The 19,197-nt window shown below is 49.8% G+C and overlaps 1 protein-coding gene across 5 annotated transcripts in view; it reads left to right on the top strand.

Moving 5' to 3' along the window:
* The window catches only part of SLC22A23 (solute carrier family 22 member 23), a 164,179-nt gene that overhangs the window by 18,638 nt on the left and 126,344 nt on the right, over nt 1-19,197 (top strand). For 4 of the 5 annotated variants that reach the window (XM_077886117.1, XM_077886118.1, XM_077886119.1 and 1 more), the window contains exon 2: nt 17,476-17,579. The exons of the other annotated variant lie outside the window; for it this stretch is intronic. In XM_077886117.1, coding sequence (XP_077742243.1) covers nt 17,476-17,579 — 104 coding nt within the window. The remainder of the gene's footprint in view (nt 1-17,475; nt 17,580-19,197) is intronic. 5 annotated transcript variants of the gene reach the window in all.

The raw sequence follows: 19,197 nt of genomic DNA on the forward strand, positions 1-19,197 counted from the left end.
TTGCGGTCTCGTCTTTGGGGACCCATTTAAGACAATTGCCCAGATTTTGGGAAATGGGAGTGTAATTCACATGCTGGTCAAAGGCACAGATTTTCAGTGTCTGGCGGCTTTCGCCCCTGTTCCACCCATGAGCCCCCGGGGTGGGGGGAGATGGAGAGCGTGGCCTCCAGCCCGGCGGAGGCCCCCACGGGCCGCTGCTGCTTCACGGGCCCACAGCGGAGTCGAGCTGAGCCGAGCGAAGGGCATCGCAGAAGCGGAGCCACGCGGTGCGCAGGCCGCTGCGTCTGCCCCTTGCTCCAGCACCACCTCTGAGCATAGGGACACCAGTCACACTGGGTTGTGTGGCGGGAAACCGCAGCTGTCCCCTCCGCGGCCCAGCGGAGACCCTCAGCTTCTCGCCTCGCCTGTTGGCGAACCCCGTGCGTGCCCCCCCACCCCGTCTGTGCTGTCACACGGGGATGCCATGAGCACCGTGACCCGAATTGTGTACGTCCCTTCCGGTCCTCACTACCTCGCAGCTCTCATGTTGGAAAGTCGATTGACAGAATCAGAGCAGCTAGTGAGAAATCTGGTTTATCATCGAGGTAAGTGTCCTCCTTTGTCTTTTCTTTTTAGGGGTAGACGCTGGAGTGACAGGGAACCTGGGCGGAGGTTCTCTGTGGGGTGGGAACCTCAGGATGGTTTCCCGGCCCTTGAGAGCTGGGGCACCAGGGCTCCGGAGACTCGCTCCCCGGGTGGAGAAGGAGGCCCTAGGAATGAACGGGCCGGGGGACGGGGGTGACAGCCCAGGAGTCAGGGCAGGCGGGGCGAGCCCAGGCCGGGGAGTGATGTGGCCAGCCAGCCGCTGTCCTGTCACCCAAAGGGCGAGTTCCCGGCTCTTGTGACGCACGGCTGACCCGTGAGCAACAGAGCTTTGAGCTACAAGGGTCTCCTTGTATGTGGAGTGTTTTTCAAGAAATACAGAACAGTGGGGCGCCCGGGTGGCTCAGCGGTTGAGCCTCTGCCTTCGGCCCAGGGCATGACCCCGGGGTCCCGGGATCGAGGCCCACATCAGGGTCCCTGCATGGAGCCTGCTCCTCCCTCTGCCTGTGTCTCTGCCTCTGCCTCTCTCTGTGTCTCTCATGAATAAATACATAAAATCTTAAAAAAAGAAAGGAAATACAGAATAGTAGCTGTATTTTCCTTATGATTTCGCTTGCACTCCTTTCCCCTGGCTTGCTGAATTCCAAGAATGCGGTTCACGGTGCGTTTGCGAAGGACGGTTCATCGGCCGTCTAATCCCCAAGCTTCTGGTCAGCAGTAGGGCTGGGGGGAGTTAGAGGCGAGGCGAGGGTTTTCGGCTGCATGGGGTGGGGCGCGGTCAGTACCCCACGACCCTCGCGCTGTTCAAAGGTCGGCTGTGGTGTCATCCCGTCCCCTGTGACACACATAGCCCTTCCGAGCAGCCGGGGCTCCCTGGCCGTTTCGGGGCCACCTCCTGCTGGTGGGGACCTTGCCGCCACCTCCTTCCCGTCTGTGCACAGGGAGGCCCCGTAAGGCCCGTGAGGGCAGGTCGCTGCAGGGTCAGAGGACCTCGGGGCAAAGCCAGGCCCGGTGTGTGGGGACCCCAGGCAAGGGGATCCCCTCCCACAGAATCCTGTCAGCTCCCTTCCTCAGATCAAAGGGGGGGGTTCTCGGTGGCCCGAGGGAATGCGAGCAGGAGAACGGAGTCCCCCCAGTGGTCGCCGCTGTCTGGATCTTCCGGGAAGCCAGGACCTGTAGGCAGACACCCCCGCGCTTCAACACACGACAGTGTGGCGGGTTCACAGGGTCTTCACGTCGCTCTGTGTTCGCGAAGCGGTCGGCAGGTGGTCGGGACGCCCGGCGGCGCTCGCACACCCGTGTCACCCACGCGCACCACATTTGCTTGAGCAGGCAGGTGAGGCGACCGTGGGGCCCGGCGGCGCGGCTGTGCGGGGACCGGGAGCCCGAGCAGAGGTGGCAGCCCTTCGCACCCACACTGTCGCGCAGAGGAGCGCAGGCCGCGGTCCTGCGACGTGAAAAGAGACATTTGTAAGACGTGATTTTAAACGTGGGCTCACTCACGGGCTCCGCCCCCCCCATCTCCCCGGGGCCGTGAGGCGGGAGCGCTGCGGCACCATGCGGGCCCCAGGCCTCCTCGGGGGGCCGTGCGGGGGCCGGGGGGGGGCCGGGGGGCAGGTGGAGAGCTGGCGCTGCCCGTCCCCTCGGCCGAGTGCCGGGCTGGGGGGGACCCTCCAGGCACCGATCGCCGGGCAGAGAGGCCGCCCCGTGCGGGACTTCAGCGCATCTCCGGCCCGTGGGCCTCGCGGCCGCTCCCACATGGAACCTGCACTGCAGCCCAGGGGCCGGGCGGCCCGGCGGCCCACGGGGACCTGCACAGCCGCGAGCCGGCGTCCGGACGGCCAGCAGCCTCCGGGGCAGGGCCGCCCGCTGTCTCGCCGTGAGGGGCCTCTTGCCTTGCCCGGGCCCCCCTCTTGCTACCTGCCAAACTGCGCCACTCTGTAGTGGGCACAGGAGCGCCGGTCACGCCACAGGGTAAATGACTGCTGGGGCTAGTCCTCCTCCACGCCTTTTTTTTTTTTTTAAAGATTTTATGTATTTATTCCTGAGAGACACAGAGAGGGAGAGGCAGAGACCCAGGCCGAGGGAGAAGCAGGCCCCATGCAGGGAGCCCGACACGGGACTCCATCCCGGAACCCTGGGGTCACACCCTGTTATTTCCATGGGGTGTGGCACTCGGTAGATGAGTAATGAAGAGTCATTAACTACTGAGGCCGTGCCACCCTCTGTGACCTGCCAAGGAGCTCCCCGTGGGCCTGGGCCAGCCGCCGGCCGTGGGGCCAAGGCTCGAAAGGAGAAGGAAAACCAACTTGCGTGAGGACGGGACCCAAGCACTTGGGGTCACCTGCCTTGAATGTCCTGTGAGCTGAAGGCAAAGGTTGAGGGGCGCGGGTGACTATATGACATAGGAAGGTACAGTCATGCTTCCTTTCTTGAGAGGGACTTTCCTTTCCACTCCTCCACTCACAGGCATGTTTGAGGAGAACGTCTGTCTCGCTATGAGGTTTGGTCACTGTGGTGACAAGAGGATGCCACACCAGGGGTCTGGACCTTGCAGATTTTCTTGCGATTATTACCCATAGGACTGAGAATATGCAGGAAGGAAGAGAGGGCACCGTTACTTCCCGCTAAGACCTTAATTTGGGGTTCTCTTGAAAGTGGTAGTGCCATCTGTGTCCGAGTGACGAGCCCGTTTCCCCCGTTGCACATCTTGGGTTTGTCATTGATAGAACTGGAATACAGCTCAATGGTTCAAGCTAAGACTCAAAGATCCATTAAAAAAAAAAAAGTTTTGGGGATCCCTGGGTGGCGCAGCGGTTTGGCGCCTGCCTTTGGCCCAGGGCGCGATCCTGGAGACCCGGGATCGAATCCCACGTCGGGCTCCCGGTGCATGGAGCCTGCTTCTCCCTCTGCCTGTGTCTCTGCCTCTCTCGCTCTCGCTGTGTGACTATCATAAATAAATAAATAAATAAATAAATAAATAAATAAATAAATAAATATTTTTTAAAATTGTGTTAAAATATACGTAAAATAAAAATTAGCATTTTAACCACGTTCAAGTATATAGGTCAGTGGCATTGTTCACGTCATTGTGCAGCCATTGCCACCACACGTCTCCAGAACTTTTGCATCTTGCCCGACTGAAACGCTGCTCCTTTGGGGAACATAGACTCCTTTGTACAGGACGAGGGAGGGTTTGTAGTTTCCCTGAGTACGTAAGTGCCGCTGCACCTGGGCTGCTGCTGAAGGGCCTCCCGCAAGAAAGGCAGAGATGTGCGGGGCAGTCACACTGCTTTTCGAGGAGGCTGAATTTTTACACAGCTGAGTGCCTCTTGTTGTGGTTGACCTTTTGCCTATCATTTCCTAAGAGTGTTTAATGTTTGTCCATCTGTTACCAATTAGCCTTTATAATCTCTTGCAAAGACAGAGGAAAATAGTTATCATTTTTATTTCCTCTAAAAAAATTTACTTATTTATTTGAGAGAGACAGAGCATGATGGGGAGTGCAGAGAGGCAGAGGGAGAAGCCGACTCCCCGCGGAGCAGGGAGCCATATGGGGGACTCGATCCCAGGACCCTGAGATCATGACCTGAGCCGAAGGCAGGCGCTTAACTGACCAAGCCACCCAGGTGGCCCTCCCCGTGCTTACTTTCAATGTCCTTGATTCCCCGCGGCTAGCACCCTGCCCCCCCTCGTGTGGATTGCCACGGGTGACAGGACCGTCTCACTCCAGCCTTAAAAATCCCAGAATTGTCACGTGTTGTGATTTGCATTGCGATGAGATAGTAGGTCGTGAAGGGCAAACAAAATATACAAGGCAACGTCTCTGATATCCAACAATCCAAAAATATGCCCTCTAAAGGACAAGAAGGTTTCCCAAGTCAAATAAGTCGGGGAAGTGCCACCTTCGGATCCCCCCTCCGCAGAATTCATGAAGCGTGTTACCAGAGTCAAGGCTCTGAGACCTCCTGCAAATGAGACCCCCGCTTCACCTTGTTTAGCTGGATGTCACATTATTTGGCCATCCCTTCGGGAAACGAACACCTGCTGGTGCCCTTTGAGGCATGCTGCCTCCAGAAGATGCTTCAGCTGCTGACTCAGAGGCGACTGTGCTTCAGAGATGCAGTTACACAGGGGAGCACGGTCCAGGGGCAAGGTTTCACTTACGAACCATTCACCCTGTCATCTTTTTCTTCCTATTTGCCGTGGAGAGAGGAAGAAGGAGGCACACCTAATAAGTGGACTTGGTTGACGCGTGACAAGCTTCGTAAAGGCAGCTCTGTTGCGTCAGCAGTTTGAGGAGGATATTAATTTGGGTTGTCGGAGTCGTGCCTTTTCAGAGCACACCGTAGGGGTGGGATGGAGTTCAGGTGCCCCGGCTTCAGGTAAGCAAGGCCACGTTCATGACACTGCAACTACCCAGTGGTCAGTGCTATCGCACAAAGACCACAGGGTCCCCAGAAGCAGAACAGCTGCTTATTGTGGTCACCGGAAGGGGCCTCTCATGACAAGCTCCTACGTCCTGTCATTCCAGTCCATTAACAGCAGGATGGTGACCTCTCCGCAGCTGGCCATCCCAGGCCTGCCGCCAGCCTTCAATCTTGCATAATCTTGTGACCTCGCGGCAGTGGGAAGAGGGAAAAGGGCTGAGGACATCCACCAAAGCCACACTGGGGCTCCACTGGTCACTTCGCACAGCCCGGTCACGGTGCAGCTACCTTGGCTTGCAAGGGCCCCGGTGCCCACTTTCTCCTCCTGCTGAGGTTCAGACTGTCTAGCACACTCTCCGTTTCCCTCTCCCACACATGTGGCCAGGCCCACGTGGGCTTGTGCCAGGTGTCCTGGGGAGAATTGATCCACGGTGGGGAGCAGGACCCCCCGGGAGGTGAGCCCGGCTTGGACTTGAGGATGCTTTGGAGTTTTGTTTGAGGCCGGAGCTTGGAGAACCGCCTGCCCGGGGTATCCGAGGCCCCCGCAGTGGAAGGCGAGGGACCCCTTGCTGGCTGCCCGTCCCCGCTGGTCCCCCTGGGCTCTATCTGCATGCTCGTGCTCCCCGCCGGGCTCCAGGCAGCTGAGGAGACAAACTGCACAGTCACACTGTGCTGTCACGTTGCCAGTTCGGCACAGTGGTTTTAGCAGATTAATAGTTCAAGGAGAAAAAAAATGTAAACACTGTTTTGGGTAGGATAGCATCGTCTGCTATCTTCCCCCCCCACCTTTGGTCAGAGGAACAGTGTATCTAAATAAATGATCGTGGGGTCTGGGAACCGGAGTGGTGTTGCTGCGCCGCTGACGAGGTCATAGTGAAGGGCACCGCGCCCTGAGGCCTGGTGCCCCCTGCACCCGCGTGCCCCCCTGCACCCATCCCTGGGGGCTCTGCCCGCCCCCTGGGGGCAGCTTCTACACCGGCCACTCCTACTTTGTGTGCAGGTGCCGCCTACGCAGATGGGACGGACACCCCTTCGTGCAGATCGGGTGGGGAGAGGCTGCAGGATAAGCAGATGCGAAATATCGGGGCCCCTTGAGAAAGTAGCTGCTTGATTTCGCCCACGTTCAGATGTCACTGGCCAACAGAGGGGGCCCCCAAGGAGCTGCCGGAATGACAGGCAAAATTAACGAGTGACGACCACCTTGTGCCCGTTACTGCACGAGGCCCGCTCTTTGTAGGAGTCTGGTTCCTAAGGAGGCTACGTTACAGGTCTTGTGATGCCCACATCACAGACACTGCAGCCCAGGCCCCAAGAGGTGAAAGACCTACCCAGGGTCCCACGAATGTCAGAGGGCGAAACTGGAATCTCACCTCAGGTGCCCCTGACCCGGAATCTGGGCTGTCAGCCCCACCGCCAGCCACTGGCAGGCCCATTTGGGGCCTGGGCTCAGCCCCGCTGTTGGGTCCTAAGTCTCAACCTCCCTCCAAGGCTCTTCCTCTGATGCTCTTCCTCAGGGAGGATGGTGGCCGGCAGCCCTGCCCGAGTGCTGGGAAGACAAAGGTCAGATTGGTAAAAATTAAAAAAAATCATACTTTCCTCTCATCAGACCATTTGTGGGTTCAGTAGGCTGGGCCAGGGCATGGGGCAGGTGCGGCCCCGACCTGTATGAGGTAGCTGGACGTGGGAAAGGGGATCATGTAGATTCACAGCTGTCCTGCCTTCCAGTCTGAGTTGGACGAAGCAAAAACACCCTCGTTTGAAGAGACCTTTTCACCTAACGTTCATGTCCGCTCAAGATGGTGAGAGCAGTGTTGAAACAGGGGAAAGGCCGGGTTAGCTTCTCAACTCCTCTGATTCATATATTATGAAAACAGATGACTGTGACAGGAAGGACAAGATTTGGTCTCAGTTAAGATGTTGACCTTGGCTTTTCCTAGCATTTTGGTGCTAACATTTCCTAAGAAAAATAAAGACACTGGGATATTTTTATTTTTAACTGCTGCCGTTTATGAAACACCTGCTATTCACAGGCTCTTTACAGGTTATTTTTGTTTAGTCACCGTAATGACAAAATAACACCAAAGCCTGTCCTACTTCCGCTATGGTACCGTGCTTCCGTACGGCAAGTGGTGTAGCCCCGGCAAGACGAATGCTGTGTAGCCCATGGCAATGTAATAGAAACCTGGGGATTGTTTTTATTTGCATGAACCAGAGCCATTTCTTTAAATTTATGGAGGGGAAAGAATGCAAGTTTTCATCAGACGAGGATTTGTAATCTCCTATGGAAGAGCCACTTGACCTTTGACTAGTTGCTTCACCTCTCTTGGCCTTGGTTTCTTCTTCTGTAAAATGGGCACATGGGTGATAGAATCATTTTGATGCCTGAATGTGAGAGTCTAGTCAGAGCAGCTAGCAGAATGCTAGACCATGGCAGGTACTTAACAAATGTTAGTTCCTTTCTTCTTAAAACAATGCTGAATTCGTATAATAGATTAGTTCTATTAAGAGAACTATTCGTTGTTTTAAACAGATTTCTCACATACCCACTATTCTGTTGGCTTTTATAATAAAACTAGAACGATCTCTCTCCCTGGAGGAAAATCGCTAATAGTGGAAAGGTAAGTGGAAACGTTTAAACAATATTGCCTACGTGAATTTTGTATAATAATTATGTATTAATTATTTAAGTTATAGTCAAAGAAATAATCACAGGGGAAAAAAAGAAGGTGCATGGCACAGTGAGCACAAGCAAACACAAGGAATGTTTCGACTTCTGGGAGTGGGAGCTCCTACACAAGATATACCTTTGTACCTCCTGCCACATGAGCTTGGGGACTAGGGCCCCTTTCTTCCAGGGACTTACAGTCTAGTTCCAGGGTTTGCAAGCTTTAACTATGAAGGGCCAAGTAATAAATACTTTAAGCTTTGCAGGCCATATGGTCCCTGTTGTAACTACTCAACTCTACACAAGCAGTGGTAGTGCCAGAGCAGCCAAAGGCAAATATGTAAATGAATGAGTGTGGCTGTGTTCCAATAAAACTTTATTTACAAAACAGGTGGTCTGGCCATATTGGGCCTACAGGCTGTAGTTTGCTGACCCCCCCGCCCCCCCAAGCCAGCGAGGAGAAACTTATAAACAATAGGCAATTACAAGGTATCGTGATCCATATTCTGGGTCTTTATCATGATCCAGGATGCCATAGAAGTACAGAGGAGGGGATCCCTGGGTGGCGCAGCGGTTTGGCGCCCACCTTTGGCCCAGGGCGCGATCCTGGAGACCCGAGATCGAATCCCACGTCGGGCTCCCGGTGCATGGAGCCTGCTTCTCCCTCTGCCTGTGTCTCTGCCTCTCTCTCTCTCTCTCTCTCTCTGTGACTATCATAAATAAATAAAAATTAAAAAAAAAAAGAAGTACAGAGTAGGGGTACCGGACCTGTTTAGGAAGAAGACTCTCTCCGTTGAGTTTATTAAACTTGATAGAGATACGGAAATGTGTTCATTTGAATCTTTGTGACTTTGTACCCTTTTGCCTCTTCATTGTTTACAGAGGTAATATATGCTCATTGAAAGGAAAAAAACGCAAGCCGTACAGGGAGTCAGTGTACTGTGACCCACAGGTGATCTACAATGCTAAATTATTTCGGTTGAAATGAGTCTTGTCCTTGGAATAGGCATTAAGCCAGAAAAATTGGGGTATATGTGGATATTGTGGGGCAGGTGCAGAAGAGCAATGCAGGCAAAGAGCGTGAGGCTTTTTAGGGGCTGGAGGGGGCTTTGGTGTAGCCGGATCATGGCAAAGGTTGGCTAGCAGGTGGGACAGGTATGTGAATCGGGGGTGGGGGCAACTTGGCTCATAAAGGGAACTTCAGGGGGCTGTGTCAAGTCAGAGCATAGCCCACCAGGCAGGGGGAAGGGATGGAGGCGTTTGTTCTCAGCCAGTGAAAGATGGTTTTCCTTCTGCCTCGGAATTCTTCTGTGATCGATCACCTGGTCATCAAATTCTTCTCATTCCAAAGCTTCCCTGGTCCCATGGTGCAAAGTTTCCCATGCTTGGCTCCTTCTGGAATTAGTGGCGCTATTTTCAATGTTAATGTTACAGTCCAGTTTTGCTCATGCATTATGTCACACCAAAAGATACCCTCTGGTAACATAGGAGGCAACTTCTTAATTTTGCAAGTCCAAGTTTTCCAGTTACTTAGTATAATTAGTGAGCTAGAAGCCCGTGTTGATTTCACTCGGGGCATTAATAGTTCCTCCTGTTTAGTGCTTAGGACTGTGGGGGCCTGCCTTATTTCCTTCCTTTCGGCCTTCCTTCCTTCCTGGTTTTGCAACAGGCCTCTTTAATTTGTAGGGCTTACTCTTAATTTCCCTTTTTAGAGGTAGTTGGTGAGGGCCATTAGTAGAGTATGCATTGCAGAATTTGGAAAGACTCTCCATGGTTTTGGATGATAGAAGGACATTACTTATTTATGATCTTTGCTGCCTTATGGGATATATTCAGTTTCCCCAAATGCCATAGGGGGCATTACACCAAATGAATAAGAACACTCAATCATGTAAACCTCCTCTTAGAATACATATCTTTATTTCCTTTAAGAAAAAGTCAAGGAGAAAGCATGTCTCCCGTAGATGATGCTACATCAGTTACAAAGGGCCTGTTCGGGTGGTTCTTTTTCTGGTTCCTTTTAAAATCCTCTTCAACAGAGATTTTATATTTCTAGCCCTTTAAAAATAGTTGAATTCAGGAAGAATTGGGGAAGTCCCCAGTATCAACAGCTGAAGCATTGTAGCTTTTGTTTCTCTTCCAGGGAAGGTGACAGCCAAAGGGCAGCCGGCAGTAACAGGTGTCATTAGAAAAAGCAAATAAACAAGACTGACATCACCGCATGAAAGATAAAATGAGTCTAAATTACTGTATTAGTCAGAAATGGGACTATGTCAAGTTTAAGAAGTGTAAGCAACTTCAGTGCTGTGGTTTGAGTTTCTTGCAAATAATTGGAAATGCGGGATTTCGAGGCAAAGTGTGCCTCACCTCTAGCATGAATGGGCTTGCAATCGATTTTCAGCGCAGCTGTTTCCTTTCACAGGCCACATTTGGTTTTTCGGAATGAAAGTGAAGAAAAAAAGTTGAAAAGCAATTTGAGTAGCAATTAATGAAAAACAGAGAAACAAAACTAAAAAAAAAAAAAAAATTCTCCCAGAGTACCTGGCAAGGGCATCCATTATGTCATTTAAGGAAGTTTGCAAGGATGCCAGCTTTAATTGGCAGTGGTGTTGGCTACTGTTGACAGTGAATCTCCTAAAATTGGAGGATGAGCTTAGAGGCAAAAAGCAGAGAGCAGTTCGGGGTTTTCAAAACATGCAGTGTATCTTGAATTTTGCTGGAATCTTTTAGGAAAAAAAAAATCCACGTACTGCTAGATTAAAAAATATTTATGTTTAAAAACACAGGATGGCCTAGGCTGCCTCAACATGGAAAAGTTCATTGTAGCTGCTGTGCTTTATCAGTCTAGCTCACGCGGGCTGTTTTCTTCTGTCCATCCCTGCTAATCTTGTGAGTGGATGTGTGTGTGTGCGTGTGTGTGTGTGTTTGTGTACCATTTCTGTGGTTTCCAGTGAAAAAATGTGGAGATGGCCAGTCCGTGGTAAAGAAAACAGTGGTTCATGAGAGGCCGCTGAAATGCCACCTTGCAGGGAGCAACTGTGGCAGATGAATGCTCACCCTATATTTCTCTAATTCCTATAACTCAGGAGGTTTGTTTAAGCTTCTGAAATTTTAAGTGGCATTATCCCCTTTGCAGTGCTGAGCAGAAATGTTTCCTTTTATCTCAAATGACTGTCCTCAGGTTTAGAACAGAGGCCTGATGGGAGGATTGGTGAAAGCATGTGATTTCCAACAGAGTCAGCTCAAAGGGGGATCTCCACTACAAGAGATGACACTTGGGGGGAAATTTTCTTTTTTTCCCATTTCTAAGAAATGTTTTTTGCTTTAGTCAATGAGCGTTAACATGAGTAAACTTCAGAGTCTGAAGATCTGGTTTGCTTCAAGTCAGGTTCCAAACAAGCTTCCTCTAAGGCTCCAGTTCTTAGGTTGTGTTAAAATGCATATTCCTGAAAAGGTGGCAAGGTTTTTTGGGTGTCAATTTTAATCTTTAATGATTTTTGTCTTACCCTCACTACCTCCAGTTCCACTTTTCACCATGGGAGTTTACAGCATATTTACCCATATATTTTCTCTCATTATAAGATACATAGGTCAATTGTAGAAAATTTGAAAAAATCCAGAAAAATATGAAATCAAAAGATAAAACTCCAGTCTTGGGGTGCCTGGGTAGCTCTGTCAGTTAGTGGCTGAATCTTGCTTTTGGTTCAGGTCATGATCTCAAGGTCATGAGCTCGAGCCGCACGTCAGGCTCCTCGTTTAGTGGGGAGTCTGCTTGAGATTGTCCCTTTCCCTCTCCATCTGCCTCCCTCGTCTCTCTCTCTCTCTCTCTGTCAAATAAATTAATTAAAAAGAAAAAGAAAATACCTCTCTTTAAAAAATAAATAAGTAAAAATAAAACTCAGTTTTAATTCAACCCTCCAGAAAATGATCACTTTGAAGAGTTTGGAATACTTTCTAATAATTTCCCCTGTGTACCTAAATGTCTCTTCTATTCACTGGAGGTTTTTTAATTCTGAGGTTTTCTCATACCATTAACATCATGAGCGTTTTTCTCAGTCATTAATTTCCAAAGGCAAATTTTGTTTTAATTGAAGTATAGTTGACATACAGTGTTATATTGGCTTCAGAGTGCAACGTGGTGATTCAGCAAGTCTGTACATTACTCAGTGCTCATCACCATGAGTAAAGTTACCATCATCATACACCATTATTATGATATTATTGGCTCTATTCCTTATGCTGTACTTATCATTTACGTGACTTATTTATTGTCTACCTGGAAGTCTGTACCTCTGAATCCCTGTTCCCTAGTTTTACGCATTCCCCCACCCACGTCCCCTCTGGCAACCACCACTTTGTTCTCTGTACTTATGGGTCTGTTTTTGCATGTGTCTGTTTGTTCATTCATCTGTTTTGTATTTAGATTCCACATATAAGTGAAATTATATGGTATTTGTCTTTCTTTGGTCTGACTTATTTCACTTGATATGAGATCCTCTAGGTCCATCTCTGTTGTCACAAATGGCAAGAGCTCATTCTTTTTTATAGTGGAGTAATATTTCATTGTGTATATCAAAAGCAGGAATTTTAATGGCTGTACAGTATCACTACACATTTAGTCAAATTCCTGCTTTTTATTCTTATAAGTTAACAACCAGTGAACATCATTGGCACTGGGATCTCTGTGGGGCATCTCTGATCATGTCCTTGGGGAAAGTTCCAAGAAAGGGAGTTGTTGGGATAAAGAGTGTACACTGTTTGAAGTAATGTGATGTGTATTGTTAAATTGCCTTCCAGAAACACAGTGTCTAGTTTACACTCCCAGTATGGATTTGTGCCTCTGTGGGTCTCCTACATCTTTGGCCAATTTAGGGAAAAAAAACATTTTTTTTTCTTTTTGGAAAACAAAATATTGTGCTTTGATTTTCATTAGTAGAACTGAGTTAGACATTTCACTGACTGCGCCACTGACATGTCCCTAATGCATGGAAGTCTTAAACAATAAGTTAAATAAATAATTTAAGCAAAATTCACATAATTTAAATAATAATTTAAATGAATAGTCATTAAATAGTAAGAGGTAAACTGTTTCTCCGCTTAGTTCTTATCTTTAGGGATTTTATCTCTGCGTCAAAATTGGATAAGTTATCTGTTTTCTTCCAATATTGTTATGTTCCTGTTTTACATTTGCTTTATCATAGGATTTATTACTGAAAATGGGATTGTTTTCCTTATGTCCCATTTATTTTGCATCTTCTTTAGAAATTTCATTAGTTTCCTTGAGGAGTGTTTCTCTACTCTGGCAAGTCAAGCAGTTAGATCATTCCTTGGAAAATAATGTAAATTTTATTTCTTTTAGCTTATCCTTGAAATGTATAGGTAAAAAAAAAAAGTCTGCCAGATTTTCCATAACTTCTGCCTTTTTTTTTGGAAACAACATGTGCAGCTAAAATTGAGACCACTTTTTAGGGTCATCTGTCTCACCATTTAGTCATGGCTAGCAAGTGTCACGTGGCCTCACCATAGAATGTCGCTGGTCTTGGGACAATGGCAAAGAAAGCAAGCCTAAGATTATGAAATGGGGCCATGACTTTAGCACTTTTGTGGTTGTGTTAAACCTGCTGATGAAGTGTTAACATGTTTAATTAGAGGATTGTTTTCATTGTTCTGTGGGGAATGGATTTGAGGGAAGCCAGAGTTAATGCACAGAGATGCTTGTATTAGTTCTGGAAGAGAGGATGGTGGCGTGGCCTACATCCTGTTCTTACCCTGCAAACTCCATCCCAAGGAAGTTTCATCAGAAACTAGGGTTTAACTTGCAGATAACAGAAACTAAGTGTTTAAGGAGACAGGAATTGAATATGGGGAAACAGTATTCCCTGAAGTGCAGGAGCAGCTATAGGCTGGGCCTCCAGAAGATTTCCTAGAACAACTCTGTAGAACTAGCCTGCCCAGGGGGCCAGGTCACAGGGAGGAAGCTAGGGAGTCAGGAGGTCACTGTCCAACTGCTGGTTCAAGATCACACCTGAGCCTCCTCCAGACCAACCACCGCCAGCTCCAAACAGCAAAGTGGATGTCCCGTGTATTCCTCACTGAACACTGTGATTCAAGTCATCCCCAAAACTAAGATCTAGCTTGTGTACTACAAGTTGTTTTGGGCTGTGCAACTGATTGACGGAACCTAAGTCACATTCAAATCCTTAGCTGGAAGGGAGTCCGGAAGTGGTTTGTTTTTAGCCTTCCAGCTCACCCTGTGGAACATGCACCAGGATGGTGAGTGCCTCCCTGGCGTGTCCAGATAAGTCAGATCGCCTGTAGTCAAGATGGAGTATGGGGACAGGTGCAGGATATGTTTGAAAGGGAGAACCCTCTGGACTTGATGATTGATTTGATGGTGTGCAAAGGGTGGAGAGGCAGGCGTGGTGTCCTGGTTTTGTACACTTTAGATTTTTTTTAAGTCTCTCAGTCTTGGTTAGCAAAATGACCAGTAGCTGTATCTTATCAAGAGTGGCGGGAACAAATTTCAAGAGCGAGGGTGATCTCAAAGCTTCCTCATACTTCTGAAATTCTTTTGGAGATATTACCATGTCTGAACATATTTTGTCTTCCCAGTTCGTTTTTGATCAATACACGAAGTGGAAGTCAAAGGGATGTCATCACAGTGGATCGCTCTGGCCCCACTCTCCCCAGCTTCTAGAATGTGCCTCAGGGCACGTTGAGGGTGTACAATGTGTACCTTGGGTGTAACACCAAGGGTGGTGTTACAGACAGATCCCCAGGCACGAGGAACCTTATCTTGCAGAGTCTAGAGTTAGTTTGTTAGCTTGTTGAGTCGGAGATGTTTTCTCTTCTTGTGCCCGATTGAGACGCTGGAGCCCCCACTGGCTGCCCCGTCCTGGGCCCCCCTCCCCGCCGGCTGAGGACAACAGTGCCCGCAGATACTTCTGGCCCAGCTTCCTTTCCTCACCAGCCGTGAGAACAGTGCTGTCTGTCTCTCTCATCTGTTTTCTCAGCATTGTTAATTTTTTTTTATTGGAGTTCAATTTGCCAACATATAGCATAACACCCAGTGCTCAGCATTGTTAATTGATAGAAGTTGTGCATTGAGGTGACCGCAGGACGTCTTATTAGGTAGCAACTAAATTGAGTCGTGGCTGCCCAAGGTCAGGTATGGTTATCGCTCACGTGGCTGAGTTCACAGCAGCATCAGCATTTCCCCCGTCTCCCTGAATGCTTTTATTAAAATCTCTTTTGTCTCCTGGCCATCGAATCTCAGCATAATGTGCTCTTTTGCATCTCTTAACCTCAAATAAACTCATCAATGGGAAGTCTGGGTGGAGATGAGAGAGGGTGGTGGTTCGCCGCCACGGAGCCAGCAGCTGGTGCCCTCCTCCTCGGCAGCAGCCAGGGGACCAGGTCACTCTCCTGCCAAGAATGTGCCAGGCGGAGGCGCGGGACCATGTGATGTGATTGGGGTACTAATGATTACAGGTGTTGGTGTTGTCAGCACCTCTTCTTCAGATTAGCCAGATGCGCTTAGAGACGTAGCTCTTACTTTTGGAACTGATTACTTTGTGGGCAGGGTCCTGGGCTGGGCAGAGAGGAGAGAAATCGATTCCGAAATGGCTTCAGAATGTATGAACCTGGCAGGGGAAGCAGGATATTACACATGCAGTTAGTTATGATGCTGTAACTCACACAAGAAAGCAGGGCCTGCGTTTCTGAAGCCGGGCTGTACCTTGCAGGGTGGTATTTTTTTATTATTAAAAATATATTTACTCCTAGAAAACAATATATATGAATGTTGGTTTTCCAGACTTGCCTCCAAAAGCGCACGTACAGTCTGGTTTTTCAGTCCTGCCTCTGCAGTACAAAATAACGGACAGGCCTGTTGTGCATGCTTCGTGCAGCATCTGGCCGCACCCGACTCTTGGTGGGTTGGTTGAACCCCAGCCCAGGACTGCAAAGCTCATTCATCGTCTTCAAAATGAGAGGGAAACGACGGGACAGGGCTGGCCACTGGTTCTCAGACTTGAGCAGGCCTCAGAATGGCCTAGAAGGCTTGCAAATTACATTCACTCCAGCGGGTCTGGGACGCAGCCCAAGAATTTGTATTTCCGACCTGTTCCCAGGTGATGCCGAGGCTGCTGGCCGCTGGAGCACATTTTGAGAACCACTGGAATAGACCCAGGAGGACGTTCACCTCCTAAAGAGCTCCTGTCTCTGAATTCTTAACGATGAGATCTGTGCAACCGGCAGCGCCCGTCCCCAAACACATGATCTTGACAAGAACCAAACCCAAACCGCCCATTGTTGACCAGGCCCCGTGGGGTCTGTGCTTCCCTTTCTTCCTGAGCCTGGCATTGGACATCACTCTGGAAGCAGATCAGTAGAGGAGTCATTTCCCCAAGTCTCTGGAATCTGGAAAGTCAAATGTGCCTTGGGGGCATCAGTGAGCAAATGTGTGTCCCGAGGAGTCCAGGGAGCGGTGGGACAGGCGGCTGCCTTCCTGCTGCGCCCAGGCCAGGCACTTCAGTCCCCAACAGCAGGTGCAGAAGCCTGGCGTTTCCCAAAGCCCGTGAAGTGGAGACCCACACACAGCTAAGGGCACCCCTTCCCAGGGTGAGGGGCTCCATCACCCTGACCAGAAGTTTGGAAATGGGGCAGGACCAGAGCTTCAATGCCTTGTAAGGACCCCCTTGCATTCTACTGTGGGTCCCAAGATGGGCAGACAAGGGCGCAGGGGGACATAGTGAGTAAGACAAAGCTAAGATCAGGTTTCACCCCAACAAATCCCGCTTCTGCTTCCAGAACTTCTGACATTTCCAACTCCCCTACCTCCTGGTGCGTCTCTCCACCTCCACTGACCTGAGGTTCTTTAGCCACTTCTTTCAGCCAGAAGGAGGGCGTCCAGCGGGGCGACGTGGGGTGGGGGGTGCAGTCTTCATGGCATCACCAGCCGAGGCACTGCCGGTTTGCTCCTGAAGCCCACATAGAAGCTGCATGTAGACATGAGCGCCACGTCCTCACATGTCTTCCACTTGGACACACATCGCTTCCAGGGAACAAACGTGGGTTTGTCTCCTGCTTCTGCAGAAGGACAAAAAAATTTGGAGACTTGTTTTATTTTTTTTTTTATTGAATAATAAAACAGAATTGTAAAAAGAGTCTCAGTGTTGTATTTACTAATCGATTGGCTTCCCCTCCAGGTGGAGCAGGTCCCTTTGGAATGGAATGGGGGACACGGAAGGGATATTTCCAAGGGGGAAAAAATAAGAATGCTTTATTAGGTGATATTTCGACATTAACTATTAGCTCTATTTTTAAGACTACTTACGAAGCGTGGGGGAGGTCTTGGGGATGCAAACACAGAGGTTGCTTTGAATTGCCTCGTGTCATGGTGCCCTGTTTGAGAAGTTGGCGGGGCCTTCCCTTCTGCGGGCGTGTGACAGCTCCGCGGGTGGGACGGGGTGCCGGCGATGAGGACCGCCCGGCCTCCTTACGGTCCCCGTGGTGGCTGGTGCAGAGGGACGCACGCCCCCACATTTCCTGGGCTACTCCCTCAGACTTTTATAAAACTGTCCCAGACTACAACGGTATGCTGCCTTTTGTGGGCAAATTCTCTCTCTTGTTGTTGGATTTCCAAACACACTGAAGGGAATCTTAATGGTGTGTGTGACTTGGTGCCACAGACGGCGTCCTGCACCTTACCGTAGTGACTGTATTATCCTTGTGATTAACTACAACTGGCATCTGTATATGTTTCTCTCTGATTTATTTTCTATTTGCCCCCTCTAGTGGGATCTTGTGTGTGATAATGCCTGGAAGGTCCATATCGCTAAGTTCTCCTTACTGGTTGGATTAATCTTTGGCTACCTAATAACTGGATGCATTGCCGACTGGTGAGTACCAACGTGCCCAGTGCACGAACCTTTGGAAGCCACAGCAAGCCTTTGCTGGCTGCAGAAGAGTGGTCAGTGTTAGCTTACTGTTACCGAGTCTTTTCTCAGCCCCGGTGTTGGTGCTGGCACAGAGGGCCGAAGCTGTCACCTGGACAATTCAGAACTAAAAGGATTGGCCAGTGCAGATAACAGAATAACAGAATATTTGAAGTGAGAATTTAAATTCATTGCAATGTTCCAGCTGCTAGAATCTAGCAAAACCTGCACGTGACCTACAGTCCCATCTGCTCCTGATGTTTGTTGTTTAGTCGGGAAGAGCTGGAGGGCAGAGGTTCAGGTCTCTGTGGGCTGGGCCCCAGGAGGTAGAGGTACGAGATGCATCCAAAATCAGGAAGAGGAGGAGCTAGGGATCCTACCCACATGAACTGAACGGGTAGGGCTGTGCCGATGGGCATCTCAGAACTCCACAGATTTCAGAGAGGCACAGTCCCGTAGCTGGCTTGGCCAGGAGATGCCTCTGCAGGGTCCGTGGGGAGCTAGACCTCGGCAAGTGGGCAGCATTTGAATAGCGGATGCTTGCTGCAGGCAGAGGATGGGTGGTGGCCAGAGGGGAGAATGAAGACGCGGGTGTTCAGACGTGGGTGGGTAAGGAGTTCCTAGTCCTTCGCTTCCTGGAGCGAAGTGTGTGGTTCATGATAAAGCCACAAGGTTAGAAAGACGGAGAGAAGCCCTGGAGAGAATCATAGCAATAATAATCATGATGGCAACGATATCAGCCCCTAACTCACACTGATGGACTGTGGCTGCCAAGCACCGTGCTGACCATTGCCCCACATCAGCATGCCCCACCCTCCCAGCACCCCGTTAGGTAGGTACTGTTTAGTATCTGTTTACGGTGGAAAAGCAGAAGCCCAGATGTCTAAGTAAAATCCCCAAGTTGACTCAGCTTTACGTTGGCAAGTCCACATTTGAACCCAAGCCCGGTGGCTCCAGAGCCTGCCTCCTCACGAGTGACTGCGTCACAGCACTTTTATTCAAGGGGCCCTGTGGTCACAAGGTCACAGCTCACATCTGAGCAGGGAGCCCAGTGCCCCGGTGTGGACGTGGTTTTCTAGTACCAGGGCTGCCAAGTTGAGAGGTGTGTGGGGTAGTTGCCCGCCCCACCCCCCCCCCCAGACACACACACCTTGGTGTTCTTTTATCTTTAAGGAAACTTTTTGTGAATAAGAACATCTTGACCCAATGTCATAAGAGCCAAGAGTGATATGGAGCAAACTCCTTCCATCTGTGGCTTTGCTCTGCGTTGCCCGCTGTCCCCTGGTTAGCTGACAAAGCTGGTCAAGGCACTCCAGCAAGAGCCTGGGGGCGGCAGGCAGGGGGGCCCAGAGGGGTTCTGAAACCACTTTCAAGTTCTGGAAATTTCTTCCCGAAAGCAAACATCTATGTGCGAGTTGCTTTGTATTCACGCGTAAGTGATTTCCTGCGTGTTCAGAATTTGCTTAATCATCCTTTGTAAAGGCTTCTTCTTAAGGACACATTCCCTGGGAGCAGTGATGGAGAAGCTGTCAGTGACCCCTGAAAACCTATACCAGGGCCCCCTTGAGGGTTTTTTGGTGTT

The sequence above is a fragment of the Canis aureus genome, chromosome 37, assembly GCF_053574225.1.
Source record: "Canis aureus isolate CA01 chromosome 37, VMU_Caureus_v.1.0, whole genome shotgun sequence".
Lineage (NCBI taxonomy): Eukaryota > Metazoa > Chordata > Mammalia > Carnivora > Canidae > Canis > Canis aureus.